Genomic DNA, 26,021 nt, shown 5'->3' with positions numbered 1-26,021 from the left:
AGACCGAGATAGTGCTAGGAGCTAAGAGTGCTCATCGTGTTATTCTGCTCGGCCGCCGATGCAAGGCTGCTATGAAGCCTACGAAACAATCCAAGCATTCGGCACAGCAGTGACATTCAGCACCGCCACACGTATCTTCATGCGAACTCTGCAGTTGCTGGGGAAGTGATCCTACAACGCGTTGATAAATTCAGCGCATAGGTTTAGATGGCATCCAGCCCAGATTCCTCCCTCTGTACACATCGATCATCTACTCCGTCTTTCATCTATCAACCCTGCTTACAGACATGGTTCTCGATACCTCTTTCAGCAATTCTTCGGGTTACAAGCTACATGGCCTTGGGAAAGACTCGCAGCTAGAAACAAGACACATACCTACCAGTTCAAAAGTCAAGTCAATTCAACCTCCCACACCCAGACCGCGCTTCATGGATACCCAAAGCGACCCCACCCTGACCTCTACTGGTTCACCAATTCGCAAAGCCATCGCCGGATCGCAACGCCTGGCTGCGTCAACTACTCGGGACAAATCTTCCAGTCAGCCATCCCGAACAGTCTCTGACTCCATCGGACGCCCAAAACAAATCATCGATGACGCCGCACGAATTCATCATGACTGCATCCCACGTAAGCGTCCACGGCGTGATGGTAGTCAAGGTCTTGAAGTGAATGGGCTATCCACATCGGAAGTGCGGTATTCCTCATCACCCTCTCACGCCGAAGCGAATCAGCAACCTCATCAAGAGCACGATGGCTTCTCGCCGGTCCTGACCCCAAAGACCGCCAGATCTACCCATGACAGCTTGTATGGAGAGCTGCTCAAGAATCCGACTCCTGGCGATCGGAAAGGGGTCATCTATGTTCTATGTGACCCAAACAACAAATCCAGAGGTTACAAGATCGGAAAGACGAAACGAGCCTATAGAGACCGCATCATTGAGCACGAAAGAGCCTGTGGCTTCCTGCCTAGTGTGATCCACGTGTCAGATCACGAGATTGAACATTGTGGTCGCCTAGAGAAGCTTGTGCATATCGACCTGGAGAACTGCTGTGTTCCATTCCATTGCGAACATCACGGGCGTGTCGACGCGAACAAGGAGACCAAAGCACATAAGGAATGGTTTCAGGTCACCGAAGAGATGGCAGTCAATACTGTAAAGAAATGGGAGAGATTCATGCAACAGGAGGAGCCTTATAGCTGGGATAGGCAGCTGAAGATTATATGGAGATATCTTCTCGAGACTAGGGCCGCCGGACCTCTTGGCGTGCGTACATGGACACACGAGGCGCGACGAGAACACTGGGAGAGAATACTTGCGCCTCCAACGACAACCGAGTACCTCCACGCCTATCGAGCACGCGTTCAAATGTCTTTGAACAGTCTTCGTCGCTTCGCGGTTTACGTATGGACATACGTATCGGAATTCTTCTGGCCGTTGTGTACATTGATCTATGGCGTGACAACGTTGGCCGTATTTCAGAATCTGCTGACGTTCTATGCGTTCGTCTTCATCCTGGGATGCGCCAGCGCCAGGGTTCTGTCTTACGTACCACTGAGTCCTCCGAAGCGACGAACCAGAACGCCCAACAAGGTACATACGGCAGCTGCTTTGATGCAACATTAGCTTGTGGGTAGACGCGGGATATCCCACGCAGGCATGGTATTTTAGCCGTAATCCGATAACCTCCCTTTCTTTTTGGAAGAACTGCCTAAACTAAATCCTTCAACCCAGAGATGATCTGAGTATTGTTTGTATGCGTTGTATGCACGGTGTCCCTATGCGGAAGGTACCAACCCTTCATGCCGTTCTTCCCTTAGCCTACAGGAGCGAGGTAAACAACACCAAAACCTCCAACGCCTGTAAAGACGGCAAACGTCAGAATCGGGTATCTTGCCCCGACACCGTTCGCTACACATCATCTGGGGGCCTTAGCGCGCTCCCGTAGTGGATGTGCGGGGTATATTCCCGCGAAAGAGAGCTCCAGTGTATGTACCCCACATCACGAGCTTCCATCCCACTCAGGCCAGGACTTCATCGCATCCATGTAGATTCAACCGTGCCTCGGCTTCGATTCGCGAGCTTGACCTGAAAGTCCAATAGCGTCCGATGAACCTAGCAGCAAATCCTCGTCCGACTACCACGCGACCAGTTCATCCCACCATCAGCTCTATCCATGTCTCCCGGACATGCATGCCCAGGATAACATCCCAGGCACCATCTCCTGGGCCGAGGAAGCTCAGATCCAAACATGATGCCTACTGGTCAGATGCTCGAAGGTCAACGCCAAATACCAGATCTCGATCTCGGAGACAAAGGACTACCAGGTGTCACAATACTTCGGACCACTGTTACCGTTTCTGCTCTATTACCTCAAAGGCTCTGCATCTGCTCACTAGATCTCTTCAAGTCAAGGTCTTGCCTATGGGGGTAAGAGCAGAAACGCCAAGGGTATCTCGGATTGTTGTGACACCTGGTAGAACGGTCACAGCGCTCTTTTGGGGAGTCAACGTCCGTCAACCACTATTCGAGATGCATTACAAGATTCCAGGCAGCCTCAATACCGAGGTAGGCGCGAAGGATGTGGATTTGCAACCAGTATCTTGGGTATGTTGAGAGGAACATAAAGGGAAGGAGGGAACCCGTAGGGGAGGGACCACAGCACAGTCAAACAGCCAACTTCCAGCTTCCTTCTACTACTTCTCTCTTCAGAGCCACCAGGCACTACCCATCGTTACTACAATCGTCAATATGAAATCTATCACCATTCTTTCTCTTTTTGCTTCCCTCGTTCTTTCTTCCCCAATCGCTGTACCCGCCTCTGCGCCGGCGGATGCACCCCAGCCCATTACACTCGAAGCTCGCCAGTCAAGCGCTACTCGCAATGAGCTGGAGAGCGGCAGTAGCGCTGCTTGCCCAAGAACCATCTTCATCTTTGCAAGAGGCAGCACTGAAGCTGGCAACATGGGCGCCTTAGTTGGTCCTTTCACAGCCAGCGCTCTCGAAAGCGCATATGGAGCATCCACTACCTGGATTCAGGGTGTAGGCGGCCCATACACTGCTGGTATCGCAGAGAACACGCTTCCAGCCGGTACTTCTCAAGCCGCCATCCGCGAAGCCCAGCGTCTCTTCAACCTTGCTGCGAGCAAGTGTCCCAACACGCCCATCACTGCAGGTGGCTACTCTCAAGGCGCTGCCGTCATGTCGAACGCTATTACCGGTCTGAGTGCTGCTGTACAGAACCAGATCAAGGGCGTAGTGCTGTTTGGCTACACCAAGAATCTTCAAAGTAAGCTCTTTCCTTCTCTTAACATCCTATACAACAGTCTCTAACAACGTTCCAGATGGCGGAAGAATCCCCGGCTTCCCAACCAGCAAGACTAGGGTCTACTGCGAGACTGGCGACTTGGTCTGCACTGGAACACTCATCATCACCCCTGCGCATCTCCTATACTCGGATGAGGCTGCTGTACAGGCACCCATCTTCTTGAGGGCTCAAATTGCTTCCGCATAGGTGGCTACGAGAGAGGCTTTGGTGCGAAGATGAAACTTTGTATCTTATCAGCCAGGATGCGTTTTCGGTATTGGCATATGCTTAGTCACTCCACTTCAAGTGCACATTCTTTACAGTAAATAAATGATTAATCAACCTAACTATTTTGAAAGAAAGCGAGTTAGTATTTTGCGATACGCGCTGCCAAATGCGATTTGCTATCTAGTAACCACTTGGTACTAAACTATTAGCCCACTCTTCCACATCCGAAAACTGATCCTCGACGTCGTCAGGTATGCCACTTCCATTCGCATCAGCCCACTGTTCTCCACCGTCGATAGTTCCAGGCCCAGCCATGGGGCTAGCATTCTCGTCACTGATCAGCTCACCCGTCTTCCCGTAGCTCTTCAATTCCTCAATGAGTCGTGTGTCAACAACATCGCGCACTTTACTCGCACCGACAGAAATCTCGGCAAGCTTCAGCGCATCTTCCGCCGATAGAGTCTTTTCGGGCGCTGGGAAGGGAAACTTGGTTGTCTGGATAGCCATCCCTCCATAGTTGCTGGAGGACACACCTAGCTCCGTTCCATCCAACGTACCATCGCGGTTAGAGTCATAGAAGTTGCCTTCAACGTAGCCCTTGAAGTTCTCATTCCCGCGCGTAAACGCCGTGACGCTGGTACTGGGGCCGCTGATGAAATAATTCCCAACGATATTCGCCTCGCTTGCTGCACTCGAATCTCCAGCGATGTATCCTCCACCCCCGCCCCAGTTGTAGATCACGTTATTGGTGAAGTCATTGGTACCCTTGACCTTCGGGTTTCTCGTCTTGTTGTCAATGTATAAGTTGCGAAACAGACTGATACCATTCCCGAGATTCGTTTGCATCAACCCGCCACACGAGTGTGTTTGCAGACCTTGCCCGATGATACTGTTTTGAATGGTGATGTTGCCGACGTCGTTGCCGGAGATCGAAAAAGTCTCGTCGCGACCCCAGGAGACGGAGACGTGGTCGAAAATCATGTTGCTCCCCTCTGCGATCGTTATACCGTCCTTTCCGCTAGCTCCTCCTTTTCCCATTCTGATGCGCAAATACCGGACGATTGCATCGTCGGCGTTGCTGAAACTCCACCCATTTCCGTAAACTGTGATACCATCGCCTGGTGCTGTTTGCCCAAAGATAGACACGCGTTTGGCCACGACCATGCGCTCTTTAATCTTGATCAAACCACCTAGCGAGAACACGACTATGCGGTCGCTCTGGGAAACGCCCTCGCGGAGAGACCCTTCACCGCTATCATTGAGGTTTGTGACAACATAGACAGTGCCACCACGACCGCCGACAGCGTTTCGCCCAAAGCCTTCTGCGCCCGGAAAAGCGAGGGCGGCGACGGAGGATATTAGCAGGGGCAGAACAGTGCAGAAGATCATCTTCAAGGCGAAGAACACGGGGTAGGAAGAATGTCGGAGACTGAAGGAAAAGATATGTAATATGAAAGTTCCACGCGGCATGCGCAGAGGCGGCGAGATCAGCTAGTTCGTAGCGCGCTGCTGGTGAATGGCACCTTGGATTACTCTCTTCATTTACCCCAGACGTTGTGATCGACAGGGTACCTAAAAGATAGTCCGCCAATCAGAGCGGGGATGTGTTCGGACGGTAGGAAAGCATGGCACACAGCAAAACCAATGAGTGCAGGTCTTAAGATGTGGAATTGTTGAATGCGCAGCTCGTACGGGCACGCCCTTCGGGTTCTCGGTGTATTAAGCCCCATGGGTATATTTCTGCTTTCCCTAGTACATGCTAGACCCGGTTTTGACACTTTCGGTAATTATTCCAACTTCGGCAAGTTCAGCAACCAAATCCATGAGCATGTGGTCGCAACCTGCCGCAGCTACCATACCAATGGTAACGGGGAGCGTTTCGTTTCTCTCAGTAACCCTGCTGACATACGTCCTGCAATGGTAGAGGTACGAAGTCAGTATATGTCTTAAATGCACTTCGTACAGTCAAGCTTACCTTGCGCCAATCGGTATTGTGTAGTCGGGTAGCGCTGCCAGAACTGACATCTGGTTGCCGGGTAGTCCAGCAGCAAATATACCACCTGGAGCGGCTGTATAGATGTCGCGGTAGTCTTCCGTACCGGCACCCATAGGATACAGCACCAACGTTGACTCGCATGATGGCGTCAACGTCTCTCGAAACCATGTCTGGAATGTGTGCGTGCGCTCAATAGCAGTGGTATAGCTAGAGGTCGGCAAAGTTGCGGCCCGATTCCATCGCGCTCGTGTTTGCGGGTTCCAGTAGGGCGCTTTGCCAAACTTGGCAATATACTGCTCCCTAAAAGGTAGACCAAGGTCGCGGTACTGATCCACGTTGGTAATGTTGGAGTATGTAGAGCCGAGATAGGATGCTATGCCTTCAGAGATGTTCGCGTATGCATTGAAACTGGCGTTGGCGTTGAACGTTGTCAAATTGGCGTTAAGAAAAGCAGCTAGCTGTGAGATGAACGAATCAAAAATAGGCATACTCGTGCTGTTGACTGTAGGCCAAAACAGATCAGGCAAGATGATGCGCTTAGGGTAGGATGTGTATTCCTTGGCTGGGTACCATTTCCTATGCACTGCTTGGAGGAGCTTCGCCGACCTAGCTAGTACGCCTGGCGTATCAAAGATTGCTGAGATGGGCAAGATTCCCTTGAGTGGCAGTGAGGCGTTGGTGATGCGCATGCCGAACAGGCCGTTTGCCATGGCCGGTAAGCGAACAGAGCCTCCAGTATCGGAGGCAGTTGCGATATCCATCCAGTTGTACGATGCAAGTCCAGCCCCAGAGCCGGCTGATGAACCCTGGGGATGCTGGTAGCCGTCTCCTCTAGGGTTGAAGGGTGCCAGCTGATCCACGTAGTCGGCTGTTGGTCGTTCCCCAAGCGCAAACTGGGTAGTCTTTGTCTTTCCAATCACCACCGCACCCATGTCAATAAGCTTTTGTAAGGCTGCCGCGCTCTTGGGAGCCGGATCCACAAGGTCGCGGTAGCCTCTGTTTCCACCACTCGTACGGATACCCTTCAGGTCGTAGATATCCTTCACGCCCAGGCGTTTGCCCGATAACGGTTTATCTTCTGTGGGTGCTGGATAGTATAATCGTGACGGCACTGCGATACTAAGAGCTCCGTAGGCATCCGTCAACGCCAGACCTGTGACAGGAAGGAAAGTCCCATTCTGACCTTCAGTGACCGACTCCGCAAAAGCGAAGTTGTGATCCCAATACAATCGGTAGACTCTGGTGATAGCCTTTGATGGGTGAAGTAGATATGGGCCGGATGCTACGCCGGCGTCCAACGCAGTGTAGATCATGCTGCACCCGATTGAGCCAAGATATGCATGTGCATTGTCTGAAAGACTGCTTGAACCGCCAAGCACTAGTGTATGGAGGAAAGATTCCGAGTATACATCGTCGTGCGATAGAAATGAGGATATCGTGAACTCCAGTAGCTCCGCGGTGACATTAGGGTCCGAAAAACTCAGATAAGTGATTGGCAAAGGCTCTACGTTGGCCCATGACGGGTCGCTAAAGCTAAGCGTCGCTGCGGTAAGACCTGGGGAATAATACGACGTAGAGTTGAGTTGAAAAACCGTACTCGCTTTGACAAGAGCTGCAAGCGATAGGAACAGCGCGGCCTTCATGATGTGCGGCGCGCAGACTTCGTGGGGCAATGCTCATGAGGCAACCTGCCAGCTTTATACCCATGCATCTTCGGCTCGGTATCGTGTTTTCTGGAACGCAAAGTGCGTATGTCCGTTACATGTCTATCGCGTCCTGACGGCGGGTGCAGAAGTGGGAGAGATGGAGGTTAGCGCGTCGATGATAATGCAGGCAAGACACTTGGCATGACGTCACGCGTGAGGAACGAGTCAGAATAGGCATCGTAGAGATAACGGTCAAGCAACATCCGCTAATTCACTGACAAATTGCCCGCCTGTAATGATAACACTTGCAGAATACTAAGGGTCGTTGTCTAGCTCACAGCGAGTTCAGAACGAAGACTATTGGAGACGTGTCTACGGATGAACCATTGGCATAAAGGACCATCAGTTCGCAGTATCCTCTTAGCCTCTTGAGCGCTCCACGTCGGCTTAGGAAAAAGATAAACACCCTAGAGTCTACATTAAGGTTAGGTTACCTACTTTGCACATTTTAATCTTGATCTAATTTGCAGACCTGGTCGGTTTGTTTCTTGCATGCAGTGACTCAACAGAAATAGTGGCCGTCGCGTCATAAGCATCAGATTAGGGATTGGAAGAGATGTGTATGGGTTTCAGAACAACGGTGAGGCACAGTCTCCTGAAGCGTAGACCTGCACCGGAACACGAGAAGCGACGGGAGTAATCGCTGTCCATGATGGGAAGGTGAACAGTTTGGGGCCCTAGAGACAATGGTGGAGTTTTCGAGGCCAGATTCGTGAAAATCAGGAAGGGCAACGCAGGCTTAGTAATGCACATGCTCATCAAGAACGGACACAAGTCTTTGTAATGCAGCTGCCTGAGATTTCCGCAGCCATATCGATGCTGCCTAGTAACTAAACGCCTACGCTATGCTTCTAGCAATGAACTAATGACGTGCGAAGTGTCTTCCGAAGACGACTGGAACTGAAGAACAAAAAGAACGATCGCAGAAGAGGACCCATTGCGTGGATCTATTGCGTCCCGCTGTAAGCAAAGAGCGACCAACTGCCTGGCAAACCCCTAGCAGTTTCGCTAGAATGCTCTGGGTCTCTTTTGTGTGGCACGACTTGGAACCGGAGACGCACTTGGTCGTTTCCTTTGTACCAACGCGTCTTCTTCGAGCTCTTCTTCAGTCGTATGTTGCCCGTTGAACTCGCAACCGGGATCGTCCATGTCTGCCTGACAGCAGTCCCATTTTATTGACCCGCCCGGTGGCCTGTACCTCTTCCCAGAATGAGAAACGCAGGGCGCATTCACGTCCACTATCTGTTCGTGACACACTGTGCAGGTCTTTATCAAGGGCGCAGGCTGTTTGTTGATGCTCGCTGACCGTGGCGTGTCTCTGGCCAACAGCCTTGGAGTTTGGTTGACAGAGGATGATTGGCCTGAGGGTTTCCGGACTGGCGTGCGTAACGTGGTTGAGCGTGGATAGGCTCCAGGAAGGTGCATGTCGCCGTCTGAACTTGACTGTGAGCGCTCACGTGGCTCCCGCTTCACTCGTGATGCGAACTCAGAACCATGAGGCCGTGATGTAGCTCGACTTCCGCTGATCTCGCGGGATTGTGCAGGCAAGCTGTTGTGACTTGGGGTCGGAACTGTAGGCTTCACGAGGTTTCTTTTCGCCGCCTCATAGAGTTCGTCGCTATCATCCTCATCTTGAATCTTGACCTTGGGCTGATGCGACTGCATCCGTTGCTGGCTGATCAGGCTCTGGGCGGATGCAGAGTGAGGCGCAAGTCCACGGACGAGGGCGCCGGAAAAGGCCGGTGACATTTGGCAAAGGTCGAGCAGCACCTTTTGCACAGCGCGCGGGTCGGCTGTCTCGATGATCTGTTTGATATGCTCAGGGTGGATAGGGCGCGCCTGCTGTGGCCCTACAGGGTTTCGCGCGGAAGCCATCGGATGCCTAGCTTCCATCCCGACATTTGCCATACCGTAGGGGCGTGGCTCGGGCTTGAGGTACATTTGAACTAGTCTTTGGGGCGGCCTTGGCTGTGGCCGCTGTTGTGGTCGTTGCTGGGGCATGTCTTCCGGCTCTGGTGAGGAACCTGTGAGGTCGATTGTTTGGCAGCTATTGCCAGTTGTGTGTGATGGAGCCATTGCGAGGGAAAGAATGACCAGATACTGATAACCAAGAGCACCCAAAGTGAATAACTGATGTCAAAGCGCGGTCTGCGGAAGATTGGTCTCAGCGTCGCACAATGAATGAATTGCTGGGCTTGGAACGTGTGGATCCCGGGCCTCTTAGCGCGACACCAGCTCACGTGATCAACGCACGGCCCAGCGCAGGATCCTTCCCCACAAACCTCGACCTGCAAGAAGGAGGCGCGTCCGTCGTGCCCAACAACGCGTCAGCTTCAACACCATCAGTAATGCGATGCGCACGCGGCATCACTTCGGACCTCAATACTGCCTCCGTCAGCCCTCTGTAACACGCTACAATCAACCCAAATCAACGCACGGACGGCAACAAGATTCCCACCAACCGGCGCAATGCACATGCGCAGTCGTTGCGCGATGAGAGATTCACCGTCTGGGGTGCATACATCAATTTTCCGATGGCTTGCTTCGCCCGTTTCGACAGCTTTCATAGCGGGGAAACGACCCCGTAGCTCACTAAGCGGTTGTTCGGAGGTCTAGGTCAGACCCGGGGAGTCCGCCAATATAGTTTGCTTAGCCGGCATGCTGAAGTTATTATATGTATATGCATACTGCGCGCCTTCAGGCTAAGTTCTACATTCACTCACTCTTATACTTTCATTTTCAACTGTCCTACTTTGTCCACAATGCTCCCATCAATCGCTTTCGTGCTCACGCTCGCGGCATCCGCTGTCGCAGCTCCAACGACGCTGGCGCCTCGGGCTGGACGTACAAGTCCTCCTTCTGGATGTCTGGCTGTGGGTGGTAGCGGAAAGTACAAAACTGTTCAGTCCGCCGTTGATGCTTTGAGCGCTTCCAGTACGGCTGCACAATGCATTTTCATCGCGAAGGGTTAGTTCTAGCTGTACCAACTCCATGTGAGACATGTACTGACTTGGTGCTCCCGGTTCTGCAGGCACATACAAGGAGCAAGTCTACATCAAGCCGCTCAAGTCGGCTCTGACGGTTTACGGCGAAACGACAGACACTAGCAGTTACACCGGCAACACCGTGACCATCACCCAGGGCAAAAGTCAAGATGACGCCCCCAACAACGACGAAACTGCTACTCTCCGCGCCTGGACACCAAACCTAAAGGTCTACAACATCAACCTGGTCAACACACGCGGACAGGGCTCGCAAGCTCTCGCCCTTAGTGCTTATGCTGATAAGCAAGGCTACTACGGATGCCAGTTCAAGGGTTACCAAGACACTATCCTCGCCCAGCAGGGTAGCCAGGTCTATGCCAAATCCTACATCGAAGGAGCGACTGATTTCATCTTCGGCCAGAAGGCCATAGCATGGTTTGATGGTTGCTCTCTGGGCGTTCTCACAGCGTCGGTGGGTTACATTACTGCCAACGGTCGCGATTCAGATTCCAATCCCTCATACTATGTCATCAACAACTCGAAGATCGCCGCTGCTCCTGGTAACACGGTGAGCGCGGGTGCTTACTACCTCGGCCGTCCTTGGAGGAATTTCTCTCGTGTTGTGTTCCAGAAGACTAGCATGACTAATGTCATCAATGCCGCGGGATGGAAAGTTTGGAATACCGATGACCCCAGGACTGACAAGGTCACATATGCCGAGTACGCAAACACCGGTGATGGATCCAAGGGTACCAGGGCGTCCTTCTCAAAGAAGCTCTCGGCTGCCGTTAGCCCTTCCACTGTTCTGGGCAGCGACTACAAGAGCTGGGTTGATGCAGCTTACCTTTCCTAGGCCAACATCTTGTAGAAAGATGCGGGCTAGGTTCGGTAGTACGTGAGAGTTGGTTTTCTTGTACATATATTGGGAACACTAAGTGTCTTCATTTCTATTCATACATTTACTTGCAACTGCACTTGCTTCTCAAAATCTTAAAGACGTGTCGGCAATATTGTGATCGGTATTACATTCGCAGTCTTGTGGCATGCGTGAGAAGATTCTAGCTGAAGTAAGCAAGGCTAGACACGGGCTACCACCGAATGAGAGACCCACTAGTGGGTCACCGGACCATGGGTTTTTGCTCCGCATTGCTACGGCTTCTGCCCTTCCACTTCAACTTTGCAATCGCGAACATTTCGACAAAAGGTTCGGGATGTCTTATGGCACCATAGCCGACCCACCGCCGTCCGCAGGGCGCTCAAGGGTAAACTTCTTGCCACGCCTGCCATCTGCAGCTTCAGGCTCTGCGCAAGATACGGACGAGGAAGCCAATCCGCCAGGAATATGGAGCAAAATATCGCAGAGTCTGAAGTCATTCTACGGGCGGAATTTCGGTTTATTCTTAGTTTTCTTGGCACAGACATGCGGTTCTGTCGTAAGTTTTATTTCTTGTGTGCAATGACTGCATGCCGCAGACCATGCCACTTACAAATGAGCACTAGATGAACACAGCAGCCAAACTGCTCGCGAATGACCCATCCATCGAGTTTCACGCTTTGCAAATCATCTTCATCCGCATGCTGTGCACGACGATCATCTGCTCGATTTACTCTTGGTACCATGCGGTGCCTGACTTTCCTTTCGGCCAGAAAGGCATCAAAGGGCTGCTCATACTGAGAGGTACTGCAGGATTCGTCGGTCTATTTGGACTGTATTGTAAGTTTAACTCCCTCTGCAATTCTTCACGGCTCACGCCATATAAGATTGTGACCTGCAGGGGTGGGTCACGATAGTGAACTGGAATACAGCTAACAATACCGCCTAGACTCTCTGTCATGGCTTGAATTCTCCGACGCGACAGTAATAACTTTCCTAATCCCAACCATGACAGCCATAGTGTGCTTCCTATGGTTACGCGAGCCATTCACCTGGAAAGAAGCGCTTTGCAGCTTCGTCGCATTCTGCGGCGTTCTCTTCGTCGCGAGACCACCATGGCTATTTCCCGCTTCGCACTCAAGGCCAATAGCCGATGACTCGGACGGGCATGCACCGTTACCATCAACTACCACCGAACAACGCGCTCTGGCAATCCTCATCGCGATTCTAGGCACGCTTGGTGCTTCGACAGCCTACGCAACTATCCGAGTGATCGGCAAGCGCGCCCACTCGCTCATCTCGGTGAATTACTTTTCTCTCATCGCAACAATCGCCTCGTTCGTGCTCATCCTGGTTCACCCTTCGTTACATTTCGTCATGCCCAAAACGCTCGGTCAGTGGGGGTTGATCGCCATTATTGGGCTCTTCGGGTTTCTGTTGCAATTTCTCTTGACGGAAGGTCTGCAGAGGGAGAAAGGTGGAAGAGCAACAAACTTGACGTATCTGCAACTTGTCTTCGCGCTTGTTGTCGAGAAGGTGATCTGGGGAACTACGCCGCCTGCTGAGAGCTTGGTGGGAGCCGTGCTTATCATCGGAGCGGCGATTGCGGTCAGTCTGCAGAGGTCGAGTGGGAAGGATGATAAGAAAGCTGAAGTTGTCGAAGAAGAGAGGATGCTGTTGGAGGATGAGAATTGAGCTAGAGCATATTGGGTACGCGCGAGTGTATTATTATCATGTACATGCATTTGCATGACATGACCTAAATTCTACCTCCATGCTTCACAACACTAGAACTGGCCTGCTATTGGGTATTCATCACCCGACTGTATTGGGCTTCATCGTCGACCGACGCTGGAAAGTAGTCTTGCGGCTGATGCGGCACCTGTTCTCACACCGATGATGATGATCAGGGCAGAACCACTCGCATGGTGCGTTATGTTGCAGTAGATATGATCTGATGATAGACCACTCTACTGGCATCACTGGTGCCACGACAGAGACAGATCCGCAGCAGCCTGATCAGCGTCGCCGCTGTACCTATACCATGCGTCAGCTTCTACTGACAGGCTCATGACTCATTGCGCTAGATCATGCTTTGCACGCAATGCCGAGTTTAAACCGCATCACCCTCATCTCTCGAATTGACATCACTGCTCGCTCTTTCTTCGTCTGTTCCTTGTCTCACAATGTGCTCTTCGCTTCCATTCATGCTCATGTCTATGTTGTCGATCTCATGCACAGTCCTCCTTTTGCCCTTCCTCTCAACATGCGACAAACGAAGGCTGTCTGGCAAATTCTGGCCCGAATTGTCGTTTGATGGCTTGATCGATGACATAGCTTTCCTGGCTTTACTGAGAAAGGGCTTGAGGATAGGTGCGTTGACAGCTAAGATTCCGACAAACTATGGCAAACATTAGCAAGGTCCTAGTGGCCTTAAAATTTGAGAGGCTCACTGTTTCGCGGATTGACCAAATGGTGCCAACGTTGATCTGGGAAACGTCTTGAAGACACAGGATGCAGCGGAGCAATGTTGCTGTCATCATGAAAACACCGGTGCATAACCAGACTCCGTACAAAAGCTTCCTTCTTAAAGGTAGTCGGACGTTCCAGAGTAGAGGTAGCGGGATATACAAGATCATGAGATCGGTGCTGGGTGATCGTAAGTATGGTACAGAAGCGGACAGGCTCATTTCTAGGGCTACCCACGTTACATTTGTAACGACCAACGCCAGATATTTGGATATGTTGAGCGCGCAGTCATCACCTGGATATGGATATATTTGCCAGAGTCGATAGATAGGGTGACAGTGTGTGAGGAACACGATGATAGTAGCGATGTAAGCTACCAGGCAGACTGCCCCAGTAATCTTAACGAGATTATGTTGCTGGAGATTGAGCCTATTGCTATCAGCGGGGATCAATCTAAATTTGTAAATTATACATACGTGAGCCTCCTGTAAAAGAACAGCATACAAGCTTTTACTGTGGTAACAGCCTATTAGTATGACCACATGGCCTCGAGTGCTCCGTTACCAAAGCATTTACGTACAGCACCATATCAGGGTTGTATATAGTATCCACCCTGCGAGAAGGTATTTACTACCCACAGTAACACGGTGACTTTCCTCAGGTGTAAGTTGCAACGCGAGTTCGTTGCTCATTCCAGTGATGGAGCCATTCTGGCCGATGAGCTCCAGCATGACAAGTTCAGCGGTGAAGAAGAAGGCGCAGAGTACGGCGAAGTAATCATCTCCATCCCAGCGTAGTTGGATCTGCCAGCAGCGCGCTGTAATTCGAAGTGTTATAACGACAATACCAATTGCGTATTCGGTCCATGCTTCAGTCGTGAAGGGATTAGACATGCTGGCGAGACAAGCATCGACAGTTGAGGGCCCTCTCGTGCGAGATCAGGGTACGTCGAGCAGCAAGGCCCTTAACATTGAGTATCATTGTAAAAAGGAATGCCCGAAAAACGAAAGCTATACGATACACGACGAGAGTGGAGGCTTTCAATCGGGCGCAGGTGACCCATGACGGTGCAAAGCGATTGGTGTGGGTGCCTTTTCGGATGAGAAACCCGCCGGGCGCAATAAGTTGCCGCAGTTCCTCGAATGACCATCCTTGTGATAGTTTGGTGATCTCGGGGTGCTGGCTACCAAGATCGCTGTGAAGATCTAACGGCCCGATTTCTATCGCAACGTCGCACAATTGGTTGTTGGATTGCTTTTTGACATTTTTCGATCTTGTCCGAAGGTAAGAAGACGTAGCTAGACACGAGACTGGAAAAGAGCCTGGCTGACATACAGCCTTCAGCCGTACCTGGCAGTTCATGCCTTAGCGGCGCGCGGCACACGCAGATAGGTTGTGTCAAATGTGGATCTTGAAGTCGTACCCAGCTTCGCAGATTCCCAGATGAGAGTGCTGCAGAAGCGCAGATGCGCGAATACTACGTCACTGTCAGTACAGTGGCTTCTCTAGGCACAAAAGAAAATTGATGCCGGGAGCACATCCAGACTCCAGGTCTAAGGCCTAGCGCGAGGTCCGACCCTTGTTCAGTGCCCCACCTAGACACATGTGAACCGAGGCCCTTGCTGCACAGCGTCCCGTGCCGTTGTACAGCGTTGTACGGGACTGCGAGGAGCGGGCAGCAAGACTTGCATTTAGCTGAGACACAATAGGCGGTGCACTGTGACTTCCCCTCTCATAACACAGCGCCCAGGCACAAGGAGTGCGACGCAACAGATCTGCTATAACATCGAAGAAGTCTTAAGATGTCAGAGGACGCAATTCCAGAGCACCATCGCAGGGAGAGAACATGCCCTGTCAGCACGCCGTCCAACTACATTCCGCCGTTCCCTGGATATTGCTCCAGATTCGAGGCAACAATGAATGATCTCGTTATGGCCATGATGGGAGCGCAGTACGACTCTGTTACCGGGCACGATGGCATAGCCGTTAGCAAACTTCAGGAGTTCTTGATTAGAGGGCCAGAGTCAAAGCGCCCGTCGTTTTGGGAAACAACCTCCGTAATCGACAAGAGAGGTGCCTATAGCATCGCCGTGATCGCATATTGGCGCAGCGCAGACTTGCACAGAAGCTGGCAGCAGGAATCTGGGTTCGGTACTTGGTGGCAGAGTTCAGACAGGGAAAGAGATGGGCATGGGTGGTTCCAGGAGATTCTGTGTCCAACGATGGATCGTTTTGAAACAGTGTTTTCAAACCCTGAGAATCCAGAAGGGGCGGCCAACATGCAAGAGAGGATCTCGGGCGAGTTGGAACAACACGCGTATTGGGGTAGCATGCGGGATCGCTTGGCAGCTGCTCAAGACAACAAACTCGAGGGCGATAGATGGTGGTCTAAGGATGGCAGCGCAAATGGCTCGAGTGACGCCTCAAAACGTGTCCGTGTATCTGGCAGGCCCAATCTGTGCGTGATTCGATCGGGCCAGGATTGGTCCGCCACGCTACCAGGAGAGCGCAAACTCTACCTCGATACAATGCATCCGGTGCTCGTCGAGGGCATGGAGTTTCTACGTGATGAAGGGCGCGAGGTTGGCTGTTATGCGATGAATTTGTGGGATGTTGTGGATTCAAAGTCGTTCGAGGCGAACAGTGAGAGAACGTTCGGTTTGGGCTATTTCGATGACCTGGCGTCGCTCGAATACTGGAGTAAAAGCCACCAGACGCATATCAACATCTTCGGAGGCTTCCTGATGTATGCGAAAAAGCTGAACAATGTATTGTCTCTGCGGTTATTCCATGAGGTTTACGTACTGGAGCCGGACCAGCAATTCTTTGAGTACATTGGGTGCCACGCCGAGACGGGGATGATGAATTCGCGCCGATCTTGAAACCTGTAGACAGATTGTTCGGAACGATGCTATCATTGATAACCTGTGGTCAGCATTGTAATTGAGAATCGTGAGCATTGGATGAAAGTTGCCATCGCGATTTTGGTACTGAGAGTGAAAGGTTCCCCAGAGATGAAATCCAATAGGGCGTAGGGCTGTTGCCTTATCGTCTTATCGGCGTCGTGACGCGACTTGGTACGCGTCAAGCCTCACTGACATCCATCAACCGAAGGCTATGCACAACGACCCTATCAGCAAAAAGGAAAAGCGTCTCATGTGGCGTGGGCAGTCCTGAACGACCGGGACCAGTGAAATGGTGACGCGAACAAGCGATCACGCGGGACCGTACCCCGCGAAACATGATAAGCGGCACGGAGCTTACGCGGGGATATGGCGACGCCATCACTCCCTGGAGGCTGCCTGGCCTTCCATCGCCCTTTAGCTGTTCTCGATCTTCTCTTCAATCCACACGCTCTTCACAGCATTGCTCTCGTCCCTTGAGTGCGCCACTACTCCCAGCGCCATTTGTCCGGCTATTGATGTAACCACTATCCGTCCACCTAGGCTCAGCTCCCAGGAGCTGTCGGTGCCTTGGACAGCAGACCTGCGATAGGTATCACGGTATGTTGTACTTGCAATCATGTAATCCTCCATCTCTGACAAGCCACAGAGCTAAGACTCTCAGTCTACCTCCTGCATCCCTTCTCCCTCCGATCCCCCTGACGGCTTCCATCATGACTTGGTGGCGCCGGGACCCGACACTCGCTCCTTTCCAACGCTATGCGCAACGCATCCTCCGCTCCGACGACGCGGCCCTTCGCACGCGGTGCTTCTCGCGCACGCCCTCCAAGTCAGCACAACACGAAGACAACAATGGCAACAAACGTCCATCCGGCATGTCCAACCTGGAATGGTTGCAGCTCGAGCAGTACCAGCAATGGCGAAGGAAACTCATCAATGATCCATACGAGGCCATCTTCGGGGCCAGCAACGAGAGGTTGATTGGCAAGGGCAACAAAGACTGGGAATGGCTTGCCAATAGCATTCCTAAGTGGATGTTGAGAGAGATGGAGAGCCACGACGACAACGCTTCGCCGCCGAAGCAAGGCAAGAGTGGCGGTATCGATCCGAACAACCCGCGACGGGTCAAGATCGATAGTGAAGAGCGCGATATCCGTAGGGAAAGAGAATCACACTTCCCCCAACCGTCATCCAGGGCAAGACTGCTCCCTGACGACCCGACTGGCATTGAGTCACCCTCTGATCTCAGGAGGCCGCGAGAGCAATCTCATGTCAAGAACGTTGGCCACTATTCAGGATTATCGACCGAATCTACAACAAGCGCACCTAGTGCCACAGCGCAGGACTACGAACACGAGCAGCCGACGCGACCGAAGAGCACGGCGTCGTTTGAAGAATACATTGCGAAAACGAAAACGGATGCGGCTAAGAAGATCGAACAATCCAGCACGGCCGCACCCAGTAGAGAACCTTCCTTTATGGACCGCTTCCTGACAGAGAAGCCCGAACACGAAGACGCGCAACGATACGGCACGGCGGAGACAGGCAGCTGGAGAGAGACCGCACTGCAAAGGAGGATACCAAAGGACGTCGTAGCAAAGCCTGATGCCGACTCTGCGCCCATGGCAAAGGCTGGTGACGAGTCGTCAATGTCAGCATCCTCAACTGACGGGACCCACGAGCTCTCCTCAGAATCACATATGCAGGAAACCCTCCCGTCGCTTCCTCCAAGCTCAGGTCCTCTACGCACGAAGCAACCTTCCACGCAAGAACACATCCCATCACAGGAGACACCCAGTACACAAGGCAGCGTCACATCTGTGAGGTCAACGTCAAAAATCTTGAGCCAGTTGCCCAAAGACGACTTGGACTTCTTGAGTGCGGACGAGATTCGTGCGAACATGGCCGCAAGAAGGAGCAAGGTCCTGGACGAAGAACGTAGAAAAGCGGATCCGGCTAGATTGGAGAGCACTTTCGAGAGCACCCCCAAGGCAAAGACCGGTATGGATCCGATGCTTGAGTCCAAGATCATCAATGACCAATACGTTCGTCGAATCGAACGGCAAATGCAGCGGCCAGAGATCTCGTTTGATTCACAAGAATCCAGTGAGCCCAGGACAACTACAAAGATGGACGAAACCCCATACAAAGCAGACGAAAGCCAGTTGGAGTCGAGCGTCGAACGGATGAAGTCTTGGCTTGAAGAAAGCGGTGCAAGATTCTCTAGTCTTTTCTGGCAAGACCCGACCGAAGAAGCGGATGCGAAGAAAACCCGCTTGTTCTTCGACAAGATCCTGGCACGTATTCGCAAGGGTCGCACGACGATGAAGCAAGTGGTCGAAGACCTAGAGGCAGACATTCCAGCATCTAAACCTCTCTTGAGGCGTATGAAAGCGGATGAGGACCTCCTGGACTCTGCTATCAACACTCTACGACAACGCTCAGAAATCGGAAAGCTTCGTTCATTGACGCCGAAGAAAGTAAGGGCAATCCAAGAATTGCGTCTCCGGTACCAGAGCACAGACAACGACCTTAATAAGGCATACGCCTTGCTCCAAGATCTCGGCGACTCGGACGCAACAAAGAACGTCTCACCAGCGTTCAAAAGGCGCCTGAGCATTGCGTCGAAAATTACCCAGAAGAACGCTCACCTTACGCGTTATCTCATCTGGAGTCTACAGGCCCGGCTCGAGGACCCGGAAATTGATCAGAGCATGCTCGCAAACTACAAAGCTGTTGCGAACAGTTTGCTAACTCTTAGAGATACACAGATGGCCCTATCTCGATTGCTGGAACGTGCCATGCTCGTTTACGGTGTGGCTCCACATCTCTGGGAGGACATTAAAATCTTTCCCGACACCCCAGCTCTGGAAGTTCCGCAGGACCGTGAGCAGTCATCTCAGACCAAGACGTCTTCCGCTATGAGTGATGCCGACAAAGCCCAGCTTCGTGCCAAGGTAGCTGCTGAAGAACGTCTCGCCCATGAGGTCGATGCACAGAAGTCAGCTATGCGTGGACTCTCAGATGATGGGTACGCGCGTATGCCGAAGGCAACACCGAGCAAATCGTTTGAAGAGCGAGGACCCCTTGCACACAGCCTATTTAGACCATTCGGACCCGTTTTGGAGAGCTTAGAGAGTGAAACGCCATCTAAGATAGGCGCAACAGAGGCCGACGTGAAGGTGACCCACGAACGTGACGACTACGAACTGGCTGATAACATGCAAAACTCAAACGAGGATAGGTCTGGTCCTGTCGCCACTGATCACGAGCAGCCGGCCTGTCCGGTCAAGGAAAGCAGATTGACTGAAGATCATGACGTGAAGAAGTTTGACATGCTGAAGGAGGATCCTACAATGGACGACGCCTCATATCACGCCAGTGGCACAACTACCGCAGATACCGTGCGCGGAGAAGAAGTCACAGCAATCGATGCAGCCCCAAAAGCTACACAAGAAATCTTTACCGCTGACCACACTACTCCAACGACCGAACATGCCACTGTAGACCCGAAACCGAGCATTGACGATGCTGTTGGTGAAATGCCTCAGTCAGGCGCATCATCGCATTCGCCAGAACCGGGCTCACCAACGATCTATACAATCCTTTTGCACGATCCGCACAGCGGCAAGCTTTCGCTAACCACCTCTACAACAACGGAACCCCACAAGGCCCCTCCTATGATACCACTACACGAAGCGCTATCAACTCTCGAAGAGCCCGCCAAGTTCATTCCGTACATTGAGAATGGTCTTGAGATCGTCAAAGCGAACAAGTATTTGCTCGTCTTGCGCGGCGGTCTCAATTCCACAGCGTCTACCAGACCCTTCCAAACGGCCGACCCATCAACCGCAATGGAACACAACAAGGACGTTGGTACCACAGGAGAAAGAACTTACATTAACCCGATAGATGGAACGGCACGCCTTTCGCCTACCGGCTACGTTGGGCCAGAAGAGAGCGAAGAGCAACTTGAGAAGGATTTCACTGAGCGCAGGCGGGCTGCCGAGCGAGCAGTTAGTAATCAAGAGAGCAGCACAGAACAAGACCGGAGCGGACGAACGACCAAAGATAAGAAGAAGGGCGGTAAAGCAGCGGGTATAGTCAAAACGGCCATCTGGGCCTCGGCACTATGCTACGTGGCCGGTGTGATTGGGGAACTTGCTAGTTAAGACGCTTTTCACGGCGTGGCATTCATATCACGAGTCGCTCACCTAACGGCGTCTATTCTGTGTTGCTAACATCACTTTTCGTATCAGCGTTGGGTTGGCGTTGGCGTTGGCAGGTCACCGCTCCGGTTCAGACCATACATATATGTATATCACCTTTCTCAACACTCTATTCCTCAATCTTACATACTCTGAAGGGCCGAATACTCGCTCAAAATGCCTTGATACATCAGAGAAACCGTCCACAGACCGGCAAACCACTAGTACCGCTCTAGAGGGCCATACCCTTGAAAGCCCTCACGATAAATGTCACGGCGCCCTCAATGTATTCGGGACGGATGTAGGTCAAGTGATAGAACTGACAAGACCCAGAGTCACAGACCTAAATTCCATGATCAGCTTCGTTTGTTTCCCACCCTTGGATAGCAGGGTTGATATACTTACAGGATCGCCCTTTGCACAAATCTGCAGCACTTTTGCCTTCAGGCCATTGGGGAACTTATCTCCAACTACGCCCAGTCTCAAATTTGGGTCTCCAAACATGACAACCGACCTGATCTTGGGGAACAGAGAAGTAGGCAGTCTATCTGCAGCTCGGTGCATGATGCTAGCGCCTTGCGAGTAGCCGACCAGAGAAAAGGTCTGATTGGGGCAGGCGGAAGACTGCGCGGTCAAGCGCTGAACGATGTCATCGACACCTTGCCGTCCACCAGAAATAATTTGCGAGCTGGCTGGGTACTGAGAGAACTTCAGTTAGCGATGCTATGTTCGAAGCAATACTTGGATATCGTACCTGGACCGGATACCCCTGTACTCCAGACAGTTCCGCTGAAACGTTGCTCACAACAGGGTCACCAACGATGACGCCGTATTTTGGGAAGCTAGGCTCGCTGGTTCCGCGAGCTAACAACATGGTCAATGTTGCGGTAGACATTTGCGGTCATTGAACTGCAGCTTACCAACGAGTATCTCGTAGTCGGAACATCCTCTGGGGACATCGCCAGGAACGATTGGAACCGGCTCCCCGATTTCCACACCGCTATTAGGCAGCTCGGGACATTCCTCTTGGGCAGAAGAGGTGGCAAAGAATGCAAAGGCCAAAAGAGGAGCAATAGAAGTGTAGCGCATCTTCGTGGGCAGTGAACTTGATCTGCTTGTGTAGAGCTTGCTGTTACGCATATGTTGGCAGGAGACAACAGTGCCTTATAAGTTCGCCCATCTCGAACACAACTTTCATCCCTATCAAACGTCACAGGAAGATACGACAAGGTTGAGTGGCATTGTGTCGTTGAAAGATTGGATGACTGTGGTGGCTGAAATGGGACCTCGGCAACTGTGACATGTTTGACAAGGGTGTCGATGGTGTTGCGATCATCTGCACAAAACATCTTCTTGGCTTTGTGAACCTTTAATCTATTCGATTTTTGTACCGAGGCATGATTGCAGCCAGTTGAAGACCAGGAATGAAGTAGTATGGGGAGTTGTGTACGTTTGACAGTAATGTGTGGTAGTATCCTCCGCGTTACACCAATTACGTTCTTTTGAGTTGCTCACGGCTACAGATCATCAATCTTGAACACAGTCGTCTTTTGTCTGAGTCGAAAGCAATGACCGTCAGTACGAGGTGAGTGCATGCCTGAGGTATCGATATGGCTGTGGTTGTAACCGCGAAGATTACAGTAAGCAACAGTTCATCGCCGTGGCGGGACGCCTAATCCCGTGGTCCCACGTCTTTCTGCATGGACGGGTGCAAACGAAGACAATCCCAACCTAGCTTTCAATCACGGCAAGCCAAGCCCGATCAGACGCAAGGACCTGCGACACAATACGATGAATCCAACCTTGAAAAGATCTCGTTCGCGTCGAATTGCCGATGCACCCCAGACGATCTAAGAGTCATGCAATCATACACAATAAGTTGCCGAGGTGCATCGAATGCTCTACGAGCAGCTATTGGTGTTTCCAAAGTCTTCCAAGGTCAGTCCAGAACCATCAGGAGTGAGGTTTAGGACAGGCCCTGTATCTTATCTGCTATCTCACACACCAACTTCTAATCTTAGGCTTTACTTTTCCTCCCCGTGTCTTGGTATAATACTGTGTTCTTGGCCACTTGAAGAGAACCTCCTCAGGCTCTAGCTAATTGGGTGGTGGAGAGGAGTAAGAGCTGCCTCGGCTCAGGCATCAACGTCGGCGAACTGCTCTTGGGATACACCAAGATCTTGATGGTGAGACGGGATCGTTCACGTAGAGGAGAGCGTGGAATGAGAAGGAGGGTTGGGCAAATCGTGTGTATAAGTATGAGGCATCTTCACCTCACAACCATCCGGCAAGCTTCAACAACGAGCTCCTTCTGCCTTTCACTCACTCTCGCTCTCTCTTCGCCTTCGCTTTTCTACGCCGTAGTCTCTTTACCAAACACATCTTTCGCTCTTACTTTCATCATGATGAACACCATCATCTCCATCCTGGCTCTGGCCATCACCTCTTCTGCCACGCCTATCGCGCTCCCCAACTCGGGGTCTGCCGTGGTTGCGACACGCCAAATCTTCTTTGACCGCACCAGCTTGACCGAGAATGAGTTCTCCAGCCGGTTGGGTGGCGGATGTAGAGACGTCATCTTTGTTTGGGCTCGAGGATCTACCGAAGCTGGCAATATGGTAAGTCATCCGAGGGCTGCATAGTTGTGTTTTGGTTTAACTTGAGAGAACAGGGCTCTATCATCGGCCAGCCACTTGGCGATGAGCTGCGCCGCGAATACGGTGACGACCTGGCTATTGAGGGCGTCGACTATGCAGCGCTGCTTTCCACCAACTATCTGCCCGGTGGCACCGATCTCGTCTCTGAGCGCGAGATGCGCGGCATTCTTGAAGACATCAACAGTCAATGCCCTTCGGCTATCATCGTCTGCGGTGGTTACTCGTACGTACCGGCCTTTGTCCAACTCATTCAGAGACTAATCATGACCACAGTCAAGGTGCAGCAGTCAACCACCGTGCTATCGAGGATCTTTCCACCAGTGTCAAGAACCAGATCGCGGGTGTTGTCACCTTTGGCGACACCCAGAACCGCCGTGACAACCAGCAAATCCCCAACTTCCCCCGCGACAAGCTCCGAATCTTTTGCGGTGGGCTCGTTCGCGACACGGTTTGTGACGGTAACCTCGCAGGGGCTGTTCTACTTCCTCATCTCAGCTATGGCGATGACGCGGAGGAGGCTGGCGAGTTCTTGATTGGAAAGATCAATGCGGTTCGTGCCGCTAAGGCTTAGATTATTTTGTGTGGATATCAAGGCCTTCTCTAAAGCTTTTGATTTCCAGTAGGACATTTTAGGCATAGGGGTTTAGAATAGGAGAGAGGAGGAAGTGAATGCAAAATGTATTGATGCGCATGCATTGAGCGCTTATTGGATGGAAAACCGGGGAAGCTTCAGCCCTGCACAGCCACGAAGGCAGTGACATGGATTTCAGGGCGCGTCGTGTACCCCGCATTTGTCGCTCATCTACCGCTCATCTTCCTTCCTACAGCCGAACTAAATCGTATGATTGTCCTTGATCTAGCGCGTTGTTTATCTCCACCCGTGATGCGCTGCAAGTGCGGTCATAGACATGGCGTCAGATTCTATGTGCAGCCTTGCTGTGGACAGTATTGATACATCTGCATCAACCATACCTGAGTCAACGAGCGACTCGGCGCTGGAGAGTCCTTACAGACCTCTGGGGCCTACTCAGATACGCATCGTGGAGATACTACCCGGCGACTTCGAACAACCCATAGAGATAGTCCTCAAAACTGTCGATCTGGAAGACAAGCCAACATACGATGCTCTGTCGTACGTTTGGAATCCGACTGATGGCACCATTGATGTCAGCAAAGCACTGCAACCAGCTGTTATAAAGGGGACCAAAGACTTCGTGATACAAATCACCAGGAACCTCGATGTTGCTATCCGATACTTACGACAAGACAAGTTCTCCACATCTGCGTTATGGATTGATGCGCTATGTATCAATCAGGATCTCGCACTGGAGCGGAACCACCAAGTCGGGCTTATGAGCAGGATTTATTCCTCAGCAAACGACGTCCTGATATGGCTTGGACCGCCTTGTCAAGACAGCGAATTTGCATTCGAAACTTTGTCAAGCGGGAAATTGGTCGAACATGACATAGACCGATTTATTGATGCTCTAGAGCTTCTAATACGCCGAGACTGGTTTGGTAGACTATGGATAGCACAAGAGTTGACACTATCTCAACAAGAACCTATCATTTTTCATGGCTCCCAAATCATGGACTGGAAGGCCTTCGTGCTTTCCATCGAAGTAATAAAGGATCGGATTGAGGGTAAAGAGAATCTACTTCAGTCTCAATACCTACCGATCCTCACGACTGTCAACATCGAAGGGATATCTCCGTGGATGAGCTCATACCTTCCAGGAGTGGTGGCTCGAGCTGAAACTGTTCTGCAGCTTGGAAACATGAGAGATGCTGGATCTAAAGCGAGCTTTGCCGATCGAATATTGCATACTACGTATCTACAAGCTACAGATCCACGGGATCGAGTATATGGATTGCTCGGATTCTCTAATCTCTACATACGATCGATTACACCAGATTACACCAAGTCCATCACGCAGCTCCATGCGGAAGCTGCCATGGTAGTTATTCTTGAGTCTTTTACAGACTATCTCTACTTCTAGGATCGATTCGATACGAATGCCTCCAAAGACGCCAATGTCTCTTGGTTTCCTGACCTGGAAATGTTGGTTTTGACTAAACGATCTGGTCCTAGCTTCTCACCACCTCTTAGCGTTTTCCAGAAAGCGCTCGATACTACAGGTATCTCACGTCCCACGATAGCATTTTCGGATGATTGTCAAAGTTTTCACACCTGCGGTAGAGTCCTGGGAAATATCAAGTTCTTTGGTACAACCCGTTTGATGGGATCGCACTCAACCGAACTGGGGTTCTGGCAGTTCATATCAGAGCTTGGGGATGAGATAGGTGCCAAGAATATTGTGTCTGCGTTGCTAGGATATTCCATGCTTCCGGAATCCGACAGAATGGAATTGACAGATTGTTTAGCATTGTTCGTCGCGCAAAACAAGCAGCACATTGGCGACCACCCGCAGGCGGACGAGACACTTGTGAAGCTGGTGGCATCCTATAGCCGGGAGCTTACGATTTTCCTTACGGACACCGGATTCGTGGGTGTGATGCCCCGGCGATGTTCAGAAGGCTTAGAAAGCTGTGTCGTAGCTGGTTTGTTTGGTATCAATATGCCCTTCATCCTGGAGGAGACATCTGATGGGAACTACAAAATGTTCAGCATGGTATTTCTGGCAGATCATGCGCTAGGAGATGTAGATTTTAAAGAACTGTATAATCAG

General features: G+C 51.6%; 10 protein-coding genes across 10 annotated transcripts; 6 read left to right on the top strand and 4 right to left on the bottom strand.

Annotated features, from left to right (window-relative positions):
- Positions 1 to 2,750: 2,750 nt before the first annotated feature.
- On the top strand, positions 2,751 to 3,513 carry CUTAB1 (Cutinase; the record flags this gene model as incomplete). The annotated part of the gene is made up of 2 exons (XM_051469016.1): positions 2,751 to 3,288; positions 3,344 to 3,513. 2 exons carry the CDS (start codon positions 2,751 to 2,753, stop codon positions 3,511 to 3,513), a joined length of 708 nt encoding a protein of 235 aa, XP_051327231.1.
- Positions 3,514 to 3,714: 201 nt separating this feature from the next.
- On the bottom strand, positions 3,715 to 4,923 carry J4E85_004762 (uncharacterized protein; the record flags this gene model as incomplete). Its single annotated transcript, XM_051469015.1, has 1 exon — positions 3,715 to 4,923. One exon carries the CDS (start codon positions 4,921 to 4,923, stop codon positions 3,715 to 3,717), a length of 1,209 nt encoding a protein of 402 aa, XP_051327230.1.
- Positions 4,924 to 5,283: 360 nt separating this feature from the next.
- Positions 5,284 to 7,173, bottom strand: J4E85_004761 (uncharacterized protein; the record flags this gene model as incomplete). The annotated part of the gene is made up of 2 exons (XM_051469014.1): positions 5,284 to 5,446; positions 5,510 to 7,173. The coding sequence occupies 2 exons, from the start codon at positions 7,171 to 7,173 to the stop codon at positions 5,284 to 5,286; spliced, it is 1,827 nt and encodes a 608-aa protein (XP_051327229.1).
- A 1,301-nt stretch (positions 7,174 to 8,474) lies between these two features.
- On the bottom strand, positions 8,475 to 9,312 carry J4E85_004760 (uncharacterized protein; the record flags this gene model as incomplete). Its single annotated transcript, XM_051469013.1, is given in 3 exon segments — positions 8,475 to 8,492; positions 8,543 to 8,679; positions 8,694 to 9,312. 3 exon segments carry the CDS (start codon positions 9,310 to 9,312, stop codon positions 8,475 to 8,477), a joined length of 774 nt encoding a protein of 257 aa, XP_051327228.1.
- A 686-nt stretch (positions 9,313 to 9,998) lies between these two features.
- On the top strand, positions 9,999 to 11,073 carry J4E85_004759 (uncharacterized protein; the record flags this gene model as incomplete). Its single annotated transcript, XM_051469012.1, has 2 exons — positions 9,999 to 10,203; positions 10,268 to 11,073. The coding sequence occupies 2 exons, from the start codon at positions 9,999 to 10,001 to the stop codon at positions 11,071 to 11,073; spliced, it is 1,011 nt and encodes a 336-aa protein (XP_051327227.1).
- Positions 11,074 to 11,640: 567 nt separating this feature from the next.
- On the top strand, positions 11,641 to 12,789 carry J4E85_004758 (uncharacterized protein; the record flags this gene model as incomplete). Its single annotated transcript, XM_051469011.1, has 3 exons — positions 11,641 to 11,653; positions 11,731 to 11,934; positions 12,044 to 12,789. 3 exons carry the CDS (start codon positions 11,641 to 11,643, stop codon positions 12,787 to 12,789), a joined length of 963 nt encoding a protein of 320 aa, XP_051327226.1.
- A 2,576-nt stretch (positions 12,790 to 15,365) lies between these two features.
- J4E85_004757 (uncharacterized protein) lies at positions 15,366 to 16,445 on the top strand (the record flags this gene model as incomplete). The annotated part of the gene is made up of 1 exon (XM_051469010.1): positions 15,366 to 16,445. One exon carries the CDS (start codon positions 15,366 to 15,368, stop codon positions 16,443 to 16,445), a length of 1,080 nt encoding a protein of 359 aa, XP_051327225.1.
- A 734-nt stretch (positions 16,446 to 17,179) lies between these two features.
- J4E85_004756 (uncharacterized protein) lies at positions 17,180 to 20,638 on the top strand (the record flags this gene model as incomplete). The annotated part of the gene is made up of 1 exon (XM_051469009.1): positions 17,180 to 20,638. The coding sequence occupies one exon, from the start codon at positions 17,180 to 17,182 to the stop codon at positions 20,636 to 20,638; it is 3,459 nt and encodes a 1,152-aa protein (XP_051327224.1).
- A 268-nt stretch (positions 20,639 to 20,906) lies between these two features.
- J4E85_004755 (uncharacterized protein) lies at positions 20,907 to 21,548 on the bottom strand (the record flags this gene model as incomplete). The annotated part of the gene is made up of 3 exons (XM_051469008.1): positions 20,907 to 21,017; positions 21,080 to 21,373; positions 21,429 to 21,548. 3 exons carry the CDS (start codon positions 21,546 to 21,548, stop codon positions 20,907 to 20,909), a joined length of 525 nt encoding a protein of 174 aa, XP_051327223.1.
- A 1,528-nt stretch (positions 21,549 to 23,076) lies between these two features.
- J4E85_004754 (uncharacterized protein) lies at positions 23,077 to 23,902 on the top strand (the record flags this gene model as incomplete). Its single annotated transcript, XM_051469007.1, has 3 exons — positions 23,077 to 23,292; positions 23,346 to 23,554; positions 23,605 to 23,902. 3 exons carry the CDS (start codon positions 23,077 to 23,079, stop codon positions 23,900 to 23,902), a joined length of 723 nt encoding a protein of 240 aa, XP_051327222.1.
- Positions 23,903 to 26,021: the final 2,119 nt, after the last annotated feature.

Source organism: Alternaria conjuncta, assembly GCF_024043145.1.
Source record: "Alternaria conjuncta strain BMP 0040 chromosome Unknown scaffold_6, whole genome shotgun sequence".
In the NCBI taxonomy this organism is placed as follows: domain Eukaryota; kingdom Fungi; phylum Ascomycota; class Dothideomycetes; order Pleosporales; family Pleosporaceae; genus Alternaria; species Alternaria conjuncta.
The sequence above is the reverse complement of the archived record's forward strand: the minus strand, read 5'-3'. Positions and strand labels throughout refer to the sequence as shown.